Raw genomic sequence first — 15000 nt, 5'->3', positions numbered from 1 at the left:
GAGTAAAAGTATCAGCAACAGAAGCAGTAGCAGCAGCATCAGTAGTAGTAATAGTAGTAGCTGCTGTAGGGGTAGTAGTAATAGTAGTAGAAGTAGTAATACAAACAGTAATATCACTGAAAAACAATTTTCCGCCTTCTCCGCAGGTCTAGGAGCGGAATGTTCAAATGGATGATATCGGGACACAAGGGCCACAAACACAAGCAAGAGAAGCTGAACAATGCTGTGCTGAACAACAAAACAAAAACAATCTGAAACACCAACCGCAACAGCACTCTCCGCAGCAGGAGCAGCAACACGAGGGCTCGGAGGACCAGTCGAACCAGCCAGAACAGTTACAACAGCAGCTTGACACAGTCCTCCACATCTCTGAACCAGCTTGTAATGGTGTCAGTCCTGCCTCTAACAGCCAGCAAGATGTCAATACAAATTTGGACAACTGTGATGGCTCTAATGGAGGGTAAGTAAAGTTTGCAGTCTAGTGTGTAGTTTATTAATATTTACATGATGGGTACATGTCTAGATTTTTAATCACTTGAAGTGAATTTGAGTTTTTGGTTATTTGTTGAGACATGTTGAGTTCGTGTAAGGTTAGCCTGTACTGAAGGTGGATTAACTCCTTTGTGTATTGTGGGCTGTGTACATCCTAGCCCATATGATGCACCAGGCAGTGGAAAGGGACGTAGAGTATACAAATTGAAAGATAAACCTGATTCACTTGCCTGGAGTGGATAGAATTAGAAAACTCTGCTCAACATATTGGGTTTAAACACAGTTACTCATTGTAACTTGTTAAACACACGTCCAACTTGTTAGTACCGGTATGGGAATCAAAGTTTCTTGCCCTTTAAAGGAACAAGTCAAGTACATGTTTAGTTTGTAAGTACTGAAGTTGAACTTGTGCTCATGTCTGAGCTGAGTTTATGTCTGATCCTGAATCGTTGTCCTCTGTAACTTGTAGGCTACATGAATTTTGAAAAGCCATAATTGCCATTTAACTTTATAATGCCAAATTGTTTCATGGCTGATGAGTTAAGGTTAACCTCACCTTGAGCTGCAGTGTGTGGGCTCAAATCTGGGGACTATAGTCCATTTCTTTTAGCGATGCATATTTGCACCGACTCGCGGCGGTGCCCTTTTAGCTCGGAAAAGTTTCAGGATCGCTGATTGGTTGGACAAGATAATTCTAACCAATCAGCGATCAGGAAACTTTTCCGAGCTAAAAGGGCACCGCCGCGAGTCGGTGCAAATATGCATCGCTACAAGAAATGGACTATAGTATTTCTTCATTTATTTTCACATTTATGTTCAAGGCTTTGTAGCGTTGAGTTTATCCAACATAAAACAGTTGATAGGGATTTATGGGTATTGTAAATACATGTATAACTGATAAAAACATGAATATAAACTATTATACATAGTATATCCATGTTAGATTCATAGTTACTTAATCAGGCTATTTGCAAATTTCCAACCCTTAACCCCCAGGGGGGTTATTTTTTTCCCAGCACATTTTGCAGTATATTTTTTTAAATTGCTATAACAGCCTTAATTTTTGTCATAGAGAGGTCAGGTTGGTCTCATTCTCTTGGAAAATGCCTGAATTTTCTCAAAAAATTAACAAAAATATGAAAAAATAAATCTTTATAGCATTTTTTGCAAGGACGTACCGGTACGTCATGGGGGTAAAGGGATGGCTTTTGTGAAACGTACCAGTACGTCCTTTGGGGGTAAAAGGGTTAATGTATGGGCAGGACATATAATGGGAATGATAGATAATAGATGGACATTAAGGATAACAGAATGGGTCTCTAGACATTGTAAAAGAAGCAGGGGAAGGAAGAGAAGACGGTGGATTGGCGAGCTAAGTAAGTTCGCGGGTGTGGACTGATAAAGAAAGACCGTAACCAGACGCAAGTGGAAGGACATGTCTGAGGCCTTTGTTTTGCAGTGGATTAGTAATAGCTGATGATATATATATATATATATATATATATATATATATTATATGTATATATATGTGTGTATATGTAAATATATATACAGTATGTATATATATATATATATATATATATATATATATATGTATATATATACGTGTATACATATATATATATATATATATATATATATATATATATATATATATATATATATATATATATATATACAGAGAGAGAGAGAGAGAGAGAGAGAGAGAGAGAGAGAGAGAGAGAGAGAGAGAGAGAGAGAGAGAGATGTTTGGAAATAAAGAGGAAAGAATTTTGATAGAAAATGAAAATATATTCATATAACATTCACTCATTGAAAAATCTCAGAATAAAATCGTAGCTTTATAAAAGGCCAAAGTAACACCCTTAAGACTATCTTCTCACACTGACTTGAAACTTCGGAATTTCCTTCCTGCTTTTGTTTTCCATTACTTCAATCATATCTGGGGAATATAAGTGTTTTTTTATGGCTTTCAGTTCCTCTGGCATTTACTCCTTAAAAACTCCTTTATACCCTCCCTTATTTTGATAATAACCACAGATGCACTCAAATAGAGCGCAGACCTCCGCTGCTGCAATTTCTCGACCTTTTGCTCGACCTTGACCTTTGACCTCAACATGTATTAATTGGCGTGGATTTTCATACACTCAAATATGAACCAAGTTTGTGATAACGATGTCCAAACTTATGGCTGATTACGTGAATTGGACATTTTCCTTGACCGTGACCTTGACCTTTGACCTTAACATGTATAAATAGGCTAGGATTTTCATACGCTCAAATATGAACCAAGTTTGAAGTCTCTGTCACAACGATGTCCAAACTTATGGCTGATTACGTGAATTAGACATTTTCCTTGACCTTTGACCTTGACCTTTGACCTTAACATGTATTAATTGGCGTGGATTTTCATTCACTCAAATATGAACAAAGTTTGAAGTCTGTGACAACGATGTTCAAATTTATGGCTGATTACGTGAATTGGACATTTTGCTTAACCGTGACCTTGACCTTTGACCTCAACATGTATTAATTGGCGTGGATTTTCACACACTCAAATATGAACCAAGTTTGAAGTCTCTGTGACAACGATGTCCAAACTTATGGCTGATTACGTGAAGTGGACATTTTGCTTGACCTTGACCTTGACCTTTGACTTTAACGTGTATTAATTGGCGTGGATTTTCATAGGCTCAAATATGAACCAAATTTGAAGTCTCTATGACAACGATTTCCAAACTTATGGCTGATTACGTGAACTGGACATTTTCCTTGACCGTGACCTTTGACCTTGACCTTCCAAAATTTAATCATTTCCAGCTTTTTACATAACAGTTAATCCTTGCAAGTTTCATTATTCTACGATTAAAGTTATGGCCAGGAAGCTGTTCACAAACACACAAACAAGTCGAAAACACAACCTCCTTCCAACTTCGTTGGTGGAGGTAATAATCATCATCATCATGATAATAATAATGATAACACTCATACACTGGTTCCCTCAAGTACCGGACCATTAATTACGGAGACAGTTAAAGTAGCAATTATGTTTTTAAAGACTCCTGTGCTTATTAAAAACGAGAATATCTTAACAGTCTCGAGGCTGGCCAGCCGAACATATGTTTCTCTGAGCAGAGTTGCCACGTTTGCATTTTTTTCATGCCTAAAAAACAAAATTTTAGCCTTTTTTGGAATTGTTTGGCCTTTAGTAATATAATGAAAAAATGGTAGGCCTTTAATACTATATTTTTGGCCTTTTTTTTACTAATGGCCTGGCCTTTTGAAGGTGCGTTTATTATTTTTTCATACCAGAAAAAAACTAAATTTAGGCCTTTTTTGAAATTGCTTGGCCTTTAGTAATATCATAAAAAACTGTTTGGCATTAAATACCATATATTTGGCCTTTTTTCTACGAATGGCCTGGCCTTTTAAAGCTGCGTTGATTAGAAGTTTGGCTTTTCTCACTTGGAAAATCTGGGAAAATCTGGCAACTCTGCAGGTACTCAATCCTGATGTTGTTGTTGTTGTTTGTTTTCTAGATTTTGTTTGTTTCAATGGCGTCCTAGGCTATTTATTATTATTATTATTATTATTATTATTATTATTATTATTGTTGCTATAAGTTAGCTACAACCTTAGTTGGAAAAGCAGGATGCTATAAGCCCAAGGGCTACAATTATTATTATTATTATTATTATTATTATTATTATTATTATTAATGTTATTAATATTATTATTATTATTATTAATATTATTATTAATGTTATTAATATTATTATTATTATTATTATTATTACAAGCTAAGCTACAACCCTAGTTGGAAAAGCAGGATGCTATAAGCCCTATGTCTCCAATAGGGAAAAATAGCCCAGTGAGGAAAGAAAATAAGGAAATAAAGAAGCAACATGAAAATAATAATGAATGTTATATATCTTGATATTATTATTATCCAATGTACAACCCTAGTTGATAAAGCAGGATGCTATAAGCCCAAGGGCTCCGAGAGGGAAAAATAGCCCGGTGAGGAAAGGAAATAAGGAAATAAATAAACTACAAGAGAGGTGATGAATAATTAAAATAAATCTTTCATAAATAAACTATATAAAAAAGACTTGTTATCCTGTTCAACATATAAATATTCGCTGCAAGTTTGAAATTTTATCATATACTGATTTTTATCTTATTCATCTTTGCCCTATCGAGCAGGACAATGCCCTAGAGACTGACTATGTATACACATGATAAGCACCCAAGCCCTCTCCACCCTAGCTAGGACCAAGGAGGTCTAGGCAATGGCTGCTGATGACTCAGCAGATAGACCTATAGGCTCCCCCAAACACCCCCTCACCATCCATAGCCTTCAAGGATGGTGAGGTTGCAGCGACAAAAGGAACTAACGGGTTTGAGCGGGACTCAGGCTCCCCCCAAACACCCCCTCACCATCCATAGCCTTCAAAGATGGTGAGGTTGAAGCGACAAAAGGAACTAACGGGTTTAAGCGGGACTCAGGCTCCCCCAAACACCCCCTCACCATCCATAGCCTCCAAGGATGGTGAGGTTGCAGCAACAAAAGGAACTAATGGGTTTAAGCGGGACTCAGGCTCCCCCAAACACCCCCCTCACCATCCATAGCCTTCAAGGATGGTGAGGTTGCTGCGACAAAAGGAACTAACGGGTTTAAGCGGGACTCAGGCTCCCCCAAACACCCCCTCACCATCCATAGCCGTCAAGGATGGTGAGGTTGCAGCGACAAAAGGAACTAACGGGTTTAAGCGGGACTCAAACCTCAATCTGATGTTCACGAGACAGGGACGTTACCACATCGGCCACCACAACCTTAAAAGGTCTATAGAATGGGACTATAAGACTTACTGTATGTCCTTTGTTGGGCCCTCCACAGTTGACTGACTACAGTAATACAGTTGATTGTGACCAAAAGCTGGATATCAAGGAGGTCTCGGGTCTCATTGTGAACCATTACCACTCGTGCGAGATTCCTATGGTCTGTTGCAAGTCCCAGTAATATAGATCATAAGCTAGTTATACTTTATATAGAGCATTTGGTAAATAAAATAGAATTATGAAAAGTAAAATGCCACTTTCTCTAAAAAGAAAAGTATTTGATAAGATGGTCCTACGAGTATTGACCTACGCATCAGAAATATTTGGAGCCTTAATAAAGCCTTAGAACATAAGCTAGTTACAGTTCAAAGAGTTATGGAAAGAATAATGATGGGAATATCAAAGAGACAGAAAAAGAGCAGCATAGATACGAGAGCTAATTTAAATAGGGAATATTCTAACATATTAAGAAAAAGAAATAGACCTGGGCAGGACATATAATGAGAATGACAGACAATAGATTGAATATGACATAATTGGTCTCTAGAGAGTGTAAAACAAGCAAGGGAAGGAAGTGAAAACGATGGATCGACGAACTAAGAAAAATGGCTGATATAGACTGGCATAGAAAGACCATAAACAGATGCGTGTGGAAGGACATATCTGAGGCCTTTGTCCTGCAGTGGACAGCATTAAGAGTAACATAATTGGCCCCTGGAGATTGTAAAAGAAGCAGAGGAAAAAAGAGAAGATGATGGATCGACGAACTAAGAAAGTTTGCTGATATAGACTGGCATGGAAAGACCATAAACAGACGCGTGTGGAAGGACATATCCGAGGCCTTTGTCCTGCAGTGGACAGCATTAAGAGTAACATAATTGGCCCCTAGAGAGTGTAAAACAAGCAGAGGAAAAAAGAGAAGATGATGGATCGACGAACTAAGAAAGTTTGCTGATATAGACTGTCATAGAAAGACCATAATCAAACGCGTGTGGAGGGACATATCTGAGACCTTTGTCCTGCAGTGGACAGCATCAAGAGTAACGTAATTGGCCCCTAGAGATTGTAAAAGAAGCAGAGGAAAAAAAGAGAAGATGATGGATCGACAAACTAAGAAAGTTTGCTGATATAGACTGGCATAGAAAGACCATAAACAAACGCGTGTGGAAGGACATGTCTGAGGCCTTTGTCCAGCAGTGGACTAGCCACTGTTGATGTTATAGAAATATATCAATCATAAAATGTACATGAAATAAAATCGAAGTTCTTCATCTCAATCCTTTTCTATTTGAATATCCTAACCACAGAATCCTTTCTTAGCTAATCCGGGAGGGGGAGGGGGTATAATACTCCTTCTTCAAAGGTCTTCAAGCCGCCCCCCCTCTCACCCCCCACCCCCCTACTAATCCCGAATAAATCAAAATGACTCCGAAATATGATAAAAAAAAAAACTAGAACTGAAGTCATATTCCAGAGTTATCGACCTCTCTCTCTCTCTCTCTCTCTCTCTCTCTCTCTCTCTCTCTCTCACTTCCTCCTGGAAGCATAACGTCCTAACCACTTACTCCCTTAATCCCCCCCCCCCATTCTTAGAACCCCCATCTGGGGCTTCCTCATTCCATCCCTTCCAGAGGACCCTAGAAGTCCCTCACCACCAGCTCTCCTTCTGAGGCCCGATAGGTCCCTCTGAGGACCCGGTCCACCACCAGCTCCCCTTCTGAGGCCCACCAGGTCCACCACCATGTCCAAGGTCCCCTTCTGAGTCCCTCTGAGGACCCGGTCCACCACCAGCTCCCCTTCTGAGGCCCACCAGGTCCACCACCAGGTCCCTCCCCTCCCCCATTCCCTTGGAACATTACAAGGTGCAAAACCTGTGACTGAGGAATACAGGAGTCAATGTACTGTGTTTCCGACGGGTCTACTACGCTTACTACAGATGTAGGATCTTTGTTGTTGTTGTTGTTGTTGTTGTGTTGTTGTTGTTCTTGTTCTTGTTGTTGTTCTTGTTCTTGTTGTTGTTGTTGTTCTTCTTCTTCGTCGTCGTTGTCTTCTAATAATAATAATAATTATTATTATTATTATTATTATTATTATTATTATTAGTAGAAAAGAATGTTCATAATTATTATTATTATTATTATTATTATTATTATTATTATTATTATCATTATTAATACAGTAGAATGTTTATTATTATTATTATTATTATTATTATTATTATTATTATTATTATCAGCAAAATATTTATTTCGCCTTCATATTATTATCATTATTATTATTTTATTATTACTATTATTATTGACATAATTAACACTCGTTAATTTCATGATAATTATCTTCAGTATATTCAGAAATATTAATCATTATAATGCCAGTTTTAACTGTTTATATATATGATCGTAAAATTTATGGAATTAACACGAGTAAAGCAAAATTCTGACCCCTGAACTTTGTGACGCTCTAATGCACCCACTTTTTAGCTTTTCTCTGTTTTAAGATTCTGGTTGATTGAGCCTGGTCAATTCTTAGAAGGGTGACTTGTATTGAAAGAGCTTGTTCCTCTCTCTCTCTCTCTCTCTCTCTCTCTCTCTCTCTCTCTCTCTCTCTATATATATATATATATATATATACAGTATATATAAAGAGAGAGAGAGAGAGAGAGAGAGAGAGAGAGAGAGCTGATCAACCACTAGGTATAAAATCCTCTGTTTCAGATAATATTAACGTGGTCATGATATCTCTCTCGCCTTCCTAGATCCCCAAGTTCGATTCCTGAGTGAGGCAAGAGGGTTTAGTTACCTTTATCCATCTGGGCACCGTTTTCTATACATGTTATTTAGTTGAATGTTGTGTTTTGTGGCCAAAATATTTATTTAGATCGGAAAACCTTAGGCGATATATATATATATATATATATATATATATATTATGTATATATGGTATATGTATGTAATATACACATACGTAATACAATGAATATATAGTGAAATATTAAAAGTGTAGTTATCATCATCAGTGAAATATTAAAATTGTAGTCATCATCATCATCATTATTATTATTGCTATTAATACCACTAGCTATATTATACTTCACTATATTAATTAAGTTCAGCTCTTAAATCATATTTAATGTTGCTCTTGGTTTCAAAGGAATGCAGTAAATAATTTTATTCCCCACAAAGTTTATATTACGTATTTTCTTGTAATTTATATTGAGTTAGAAAAATGGTTAGTAACGTACAGGTTTAACGTAGTCTACCATCAATAAAAAACCCGTTTTCTGTAGAGTGGTATCGTATCATCAAAGAAAACGGACATGGTAAACAAAAGAATATGTTCACTCATGGTTGTCACGCGTTGATGCTCATAATATTACTATTATTATTGTTGTTATTATTAATTTATTGTTGTTGTTGTGAAAAAGAGTACTTCTTAATATGCCAATCACTTTATTAATTGTTTTCCTCCTTACCTACAAGTTCGTTTGAATAATAATGATAATAATATCCAGTAAAGCGAAGAAAGGAATAAGCAAGGTAAGCTAAAATAAAAACATATATAAAAATCCCATATTCATCGAAGCGAATAATTTTAGCCCGAAGAGACGATCCGGATGTTAAGGGTCAGTCCTCGGGCGATTTTTCCGGGGTTAGGAACCATGTAGATTGGGGAGAGAGAGACAGAGAGAGAGAGAGAAGAGCTCTTATTGCTATAGGAAGTGGATCATTATCACAGAAAACCACGAAACTAGTGTCCAGATCTCTCTCTCTCTCTCTCTCTCTCTCTCTCTCTCTCTCTCTCTCGTGGTATATTTTGTCCGGTAACTTTTCATTATCTTTTTACATATACACTTCCTTTCCTTAAAAGGCGTTGGGTACTCTCTCTCTCTCTCTCTCTCTCTCTCTCTCTCTCTCTCGTGGTATATTTTCTCCTGTAACTTTTCATTATTGTTTTACCTATATACTTCCTTGTCTTAAAGGGTCTCTCTCTCTCTCTCTCTCTCTCCATATATATTTTCTCCTATAAATTTCATCTTTTTTTTAACCTATACACTTCCTTTCCCCTAGAGTCGATGGCCCAAAAATATCAACCCTTTTTGCTCCTTCAATTCCTTGTTGTGACCCACCACAGTTCATCAACTCCCAGGTACTTAGTTATTTACTTGGGGCGCCTAAGTTGGCAGAATGTCATTGTATATATGTGACTATAATACAGGCTAGAACAAATGTTATCTACTGGATATACTATTATTATTATTATTATTATTATTATTATTCGTGACCTGTCAAAAATTACTAGTCCACCGCAGAACAAAGGCCTCAGACATGTCCTTCCAATCGCGTCTGTTTATGGTCTTTCTATGCCAGTACACACCCGCAAACTTTCTTAGTTCATCAATCCTTCGTCTTCTCTTTTTTAGCCTGCTTCCTTTGATATCTCTAGTGATCCAGATATATATATATATATATATATATATGTATAAATGTGTGTGTGTATTTATATATACTGTATATATATATATATATATATATGTATATATATATGTGTGTGTGTGTGTGTATTTATATATACTGTATATATATATGTGTATATATATGTATATATATATATATATATATATATATTTATATATATATATATATATATATATAACCAGACACTTGCTTTTTATTATATAGGGGTATCATCATCATCATCATCATTATTATTATTCAACCAACATTTATGCATTAAGTATAAATTTCATATTTCCATATTTTGAATATTTAATAATTTGCTCCACAAAACAAAAATTTTATTATAGAGGAAGCCAGGGTTAAAAGACCCAAGCTGTACTAGTCTCCAAAAATTTTCTCTTTGGTGCCAGCAAGCATTTTTCAAACCTTGACCTTTCGCTAGGGTTAATATCCTGTTTTATGCTGTAATTTCCTCTGTAGTTACTGTAATTTGCCTTCGTGATCATGACTGGGGTGTAGTTTCCAAGTTGAGCTTGTAGAAGTAATATAATGTTAGTGCTAGTGTACGCTATCTGGCAAAAAGGGTTGTTGAATATTTAGGTAGATATGCACGCATATGTATTCAACCGTTCCCCCCCCCCCTTCGCCTGGGTAGGACTACTCCCTCTCTACCAGAGGGAGGGGGGGGAGACAGGATATATATATATATATATATATATATATATTAGAATAACGTTGTTAATTGTCTTTAAAAAAATTTATTTTTATTTTTATTACTTCTTTTTGAGTATATTTCCTTGTTTCCTTTCCTTACTGGGCTATTTTTTCCCTGTTGGAGCCCTTGGGCTTATAACAACATGCTTCTCCATTTAGGGTTGTAGCTTAGCTAATAATAATAATAATAATAATAATAATAATAATAATAATAATAATAATAATAAAACCAGGCACTTTTTCTTTATTTCATAGGAGAGTTAATTATTATTATTATTATTATTATTATTATTATTATTATTATTATTATTATTATTATTATTATAACAATAAAATCTCTCACCTCTATCAAAACGATTAAGAATATGCCTGACACCGTGTTGGCATCACGATCGGACGATCAAGAATACGCCTCAACGAGGTTCGATTACGACGGCTGCTGATCGAGAATGTGCCTTGACAAGCTGTTATTTCGAATAATTACGATTGTTGTTGTCCATTTCCCCCTTCCGGCTCCCTCTCTCTCTCTCTCTCTCTCTCTCTCTCTCTCTCTCTCTCTCTCTCTCTCCTCGTTTATCCCAGTCTAAACAGTATTGACTCTGGTTTATCCGGTGTTGGAATAGGCCTACGTGTCTGAGAGAGAGAGAGAGAGAGAGAGAGAGAGAGAATGATTCAACTCACTAACAATTCCTTTCTTGAAGAGAGAGAGAGAGAGAGAGAGAGAGAGAGAGAGAGAATTAACTCATTAACCCTTCCTCCCTTGAAAAGAGAGAGAGAGAGAGAGAGAGAGAGAGAGAGAGAGAGAGAGCTTTGAGCACGTGTTCAACACAAAGAGGAAGAAGTAGTCACAGGATTGATAGTTAAAACGACAGAGGGCGAGCGAAGGAGAAGAAAACACTAGTACCATAATTCAGGGGTTTTCTCCGGACAACATTCGCGTGCTAGCCATTACTAGCGGGGGGTGAAATTGCAATATTTTTTCCAACGCCTCACTCCCTCCTAGCCCCTACACTCCCCCCTCCCCCTCCAGAAGTCCTATTTCCCCCTCCTTCCCTCCCTAGAAGTCTGGTAGTCCACCCTCCTCCCTTGAAGAAGTCCCTTTTCAGCAATCATTTGTGATTTGTAGATTTCCTGTATGTTGTTAGACAATCTCAGATATTATTAGCTTCTTTCTATTAGAATAAACCTCTCCAAACCTCCATCAACCTCTCACAACCTCATAATAACCTCACACAACCTCTTTCATTATCTCATATAACCTCACAACCTCTTTCTCTTGCAACTGTGCTATAAACCTCTCCAAACCTCCACCAACCTCATTTATAAATAGGCAACCTCTCACTACCTCATAATAACCTCATAATAACCTCACAACCTCTTTCATTATCTCATATAACCTCACAACCTCTTTCTCTTGCAACTGTACTAGTCTCATAATCGAAAAAAACCCATATTCTTGCTTATTTAAACCCCTAAACCTCACTGAACCTCTCATCAAAACCTCCCGAACTTCCCCATGAACCTTATACCTCTATTTAAAACTCCCTTAAACCTCATACCTCAATATAAAACTCCTTATTTTACATTTTTTTTTTTATTCCTTTCCTTCAAGCGCAAATTCATCTTCATTTGTTTGTTCCTGGCCGGCTCGCCAGACCTATTTTTGGTCTCATATACCCTTGAAAGGACATATTTACCCCCCCCCCCCCTTTTCCATGTTATTCTATGTTATTTCCTCATTTTTTTAAGTCTAATTCTTCTCTTCCTTCTTCCTCTTCTTGTTCTTCTCCTTTCCGCTGTAAATCTTTTCCAGAATTCCACTTTCTGTAATGACAGGGCAAAAAAGGAGCCAAAAAATTGCTTCCTCACTTCGCTTGGGGGGAACTGTGGTGTTATAACCTTTGTTATATATATATATATATATATAGAGAGAGAGAGAGAGAGAGAGAGAGAGAGAGAGAGACAATATATTTTATATCTAATTCACTCCAAAGAATTTTTTTTTCATTATAAGGGCTCTTACCCTGGGTGGGATTCGAACCTATGCCTGTTAAATCAAAACAAAACTGCTGTATTGATCCTTAAGGTTAGGTTCGAATCCTAGCATCTGTGAGGGAAGTAATTTATAGAATTCAATCCTAAAATGGACTGAATTCTGCTATAAACCTTTTGTAGCTCTCTCTCTCTCTCTCTCTCTCTCTCTCTCTCTCTCTCTATATATATATATATATATATACAGGCATGTATACATGCAAAAATATAATAATTTACATAATTATGTTAATTTAACAATGTATCATTGACCACTTTCATATATTGTTTGATTAAAGTTTTTGTAGTTAATATAGGAAATATTTATTTTAATGTTACAGTTCTCATATTTTATTTTTCCTTGTTTCCTTTCCTCACTGGGCTATTTATTGCATCCTGCTTTTCCAACTAGGGTTGTAGCTCAGTAAATAATAATAATAATAATAATAATAGTTTAAATTTACTGTATGTCTCAGTTTGTTTTTGTAACACTGACTAGGTCTAGCTTCGGGCTCACGCTATACACGAGGAAAGGATTATGTATATTAAAAAAAATATCCTTCGACCGTGACCAGGGACTTGGCCACGATTATCCTCCGCTTCCTTCCTCTCCTACGGTGTCCTACGGTGTCCTCGGAGGTACTCGAAACCTCGGAGTTAGGCGGAGAGAGAGAGAGAGAGGGGGGAGGGAGGGAGAGAGAGAGAGAGAGAGAGGCCCTTTTGTGGTTTATAGAAACAAGCCAAGTTTCGTGTTGAGAATTTTTCAAATTAACGAATTTTACCATTTAAAAAAATAGTATATACCGAGATTACCGATGTTCAGTAATTTATATATAACTTAGAAATTAATATAATATATCAGTAAAACTTAAAACGATAAATAAAGCGAATTTATTTGAAAAAACGAATCTGAAATTTATCGGTAGAAGAACGGTAGCGAGAGTCAGTGTTGCCATCCAGGTGTGCCGCGAAATACTTCGTCTCGCCGTTGCAGTTAGCAGTGAGCTTTCAAGCTGTAAATACGTTTGCCTTTGCAATGGCAGCTTATTTTCAGCTTATTTTAAAGCTTATTTTAAAGCTTGTAAGCTTTATTTGTTGAAAGATATAGGAATTAATATCTTATAAGTGTATTTGTTCGTGTTTTAGTGGTTCAAAGTGATGTGAATTGTTTTTACCTACGATTGAAAAATGTTTATACAAGAAATAGATTTATATATATTTGATCTATCTATTTATCTATCTATCTATATATATATATATATATATATATATATAAACAGATAGAAAGACAAATGAACAAAATTTAATCAAAATCAAATTATACATCTTGAAATTAAACCCAAATATTAATGTGACATGTGTACTACATACATATATGTGTAGGTATAAGCAATGTGTATACATGCATGTACACATTAAAGTAAAATATATGAAACCACACACATTAGAAACTTTCTCAACTTGGTGACCACTAATCATTTTTTCTGTTGTTTATTTATTTATTTATTTATTTTTTATTTTTTATTTGTTCGTATTTTTTCTTTATATATATATTTATATATGTATATATATGTATGTATGTATATACAGTATATATATATATATATGTGTGTGTGTGTGTATATATACACTATATATATATATATATATATACTGTTTATATATATATATATATATATACAGTATGTAGGCCTATACTGTATATAAATATATATATATATATATATACATGTATATATACTGTATATATACTGTATATATATACAGTATATATATGTATATATATAGTGTATATATATATATATATATATATATCCCTTTTTGAGTGGGGATACCTTAACGTTGTAAAAGTGTTCATATACCGCCATGATCAACAAAGTTGTACTATTCAGGGCCACCCATACTAGGTTGGTTTGCTGTGAGCGACCAGACTAAAATCTCCCACCATCACCAATCAGCACTGAACGCCGTGTTGATGAAACCTGGCCAAACCCCAGGCGTGAAATGACATGTCTGAGGCCTTTGTCCTGCAGTAGACTAGAAACGTATTTTTTCCTGCTACACTTCATTTCCCGCTTCGAACCGATTCTCACAGCTTCACGCTTCAATGCCACATCGGTCAATTCATTCTCACGGCTTCCAGTAAAAGTTTTAATTTGTATATTTCTCCTTAGCTAATTAATTCAATCGTCTAAATTACAAGTTTATTAATCTTTCTCAGAACACACACACACACACACACACACCTTCCTTTCTTTCCTTGTAAAAGAAGCGGGTGAAGAAAGAGAAGACGATGGATTGACGAGTTGAGGGAATTTACGTGTATAGACTGGGATATAAAGACCATAACCAGGTGGGAGTGGAAGGACATGTCTGAGGCCTTTGTCCTGCAGTGGAATAGCTACGGATGATATATATATATATATATATATACTTATATATAAATAGATCATCTGCAGCTATT

The 15000-nt window shown here is 36.0% G+C and overlaps 1 protein-coding gene across 2 annotated transcripts in view; it reads left to right on the top strand.

The window, feature by feature from the left end:
* Positions 1-15000, top strand: part of LOC137626456 (uncharacterized) — a 422371-nt gene that overhangs the window by 206515 nt on the left and 200856 nt on the right. For both annotated transcript variants that reach the window (XM_068357460.1, XM_068357459.1), the window contains exon 2: positions 147-460. In XM_068357460.1, coding sequence (XP_068213561.1) covers positions 168-460 — 293 coding nt within the window. In that variant the 5' untranslated portion in view covers positions 147-167. The remainder of the gene's footprint in view (positions 1-146; positions 461-15000) is intronic.

Source organism: Palaemon carinicauda, chromosome 34, assembly GCF_036898095.1.
Source record: "Palaemon carinicauda isolate YSFRI2023 chromosome 34, ASM3689809v2, whole genome shotgun sequence".
Lineage (NCBI taxonomy): Eukaryota > Metazoa > Arthropoda > Malacostraca > Decapoda > Palaemonidae > Palaemon > Palaemon carinicauda.
This window is presented reverse-complemented; position numbering and strand designations above follow the sequence as displayed.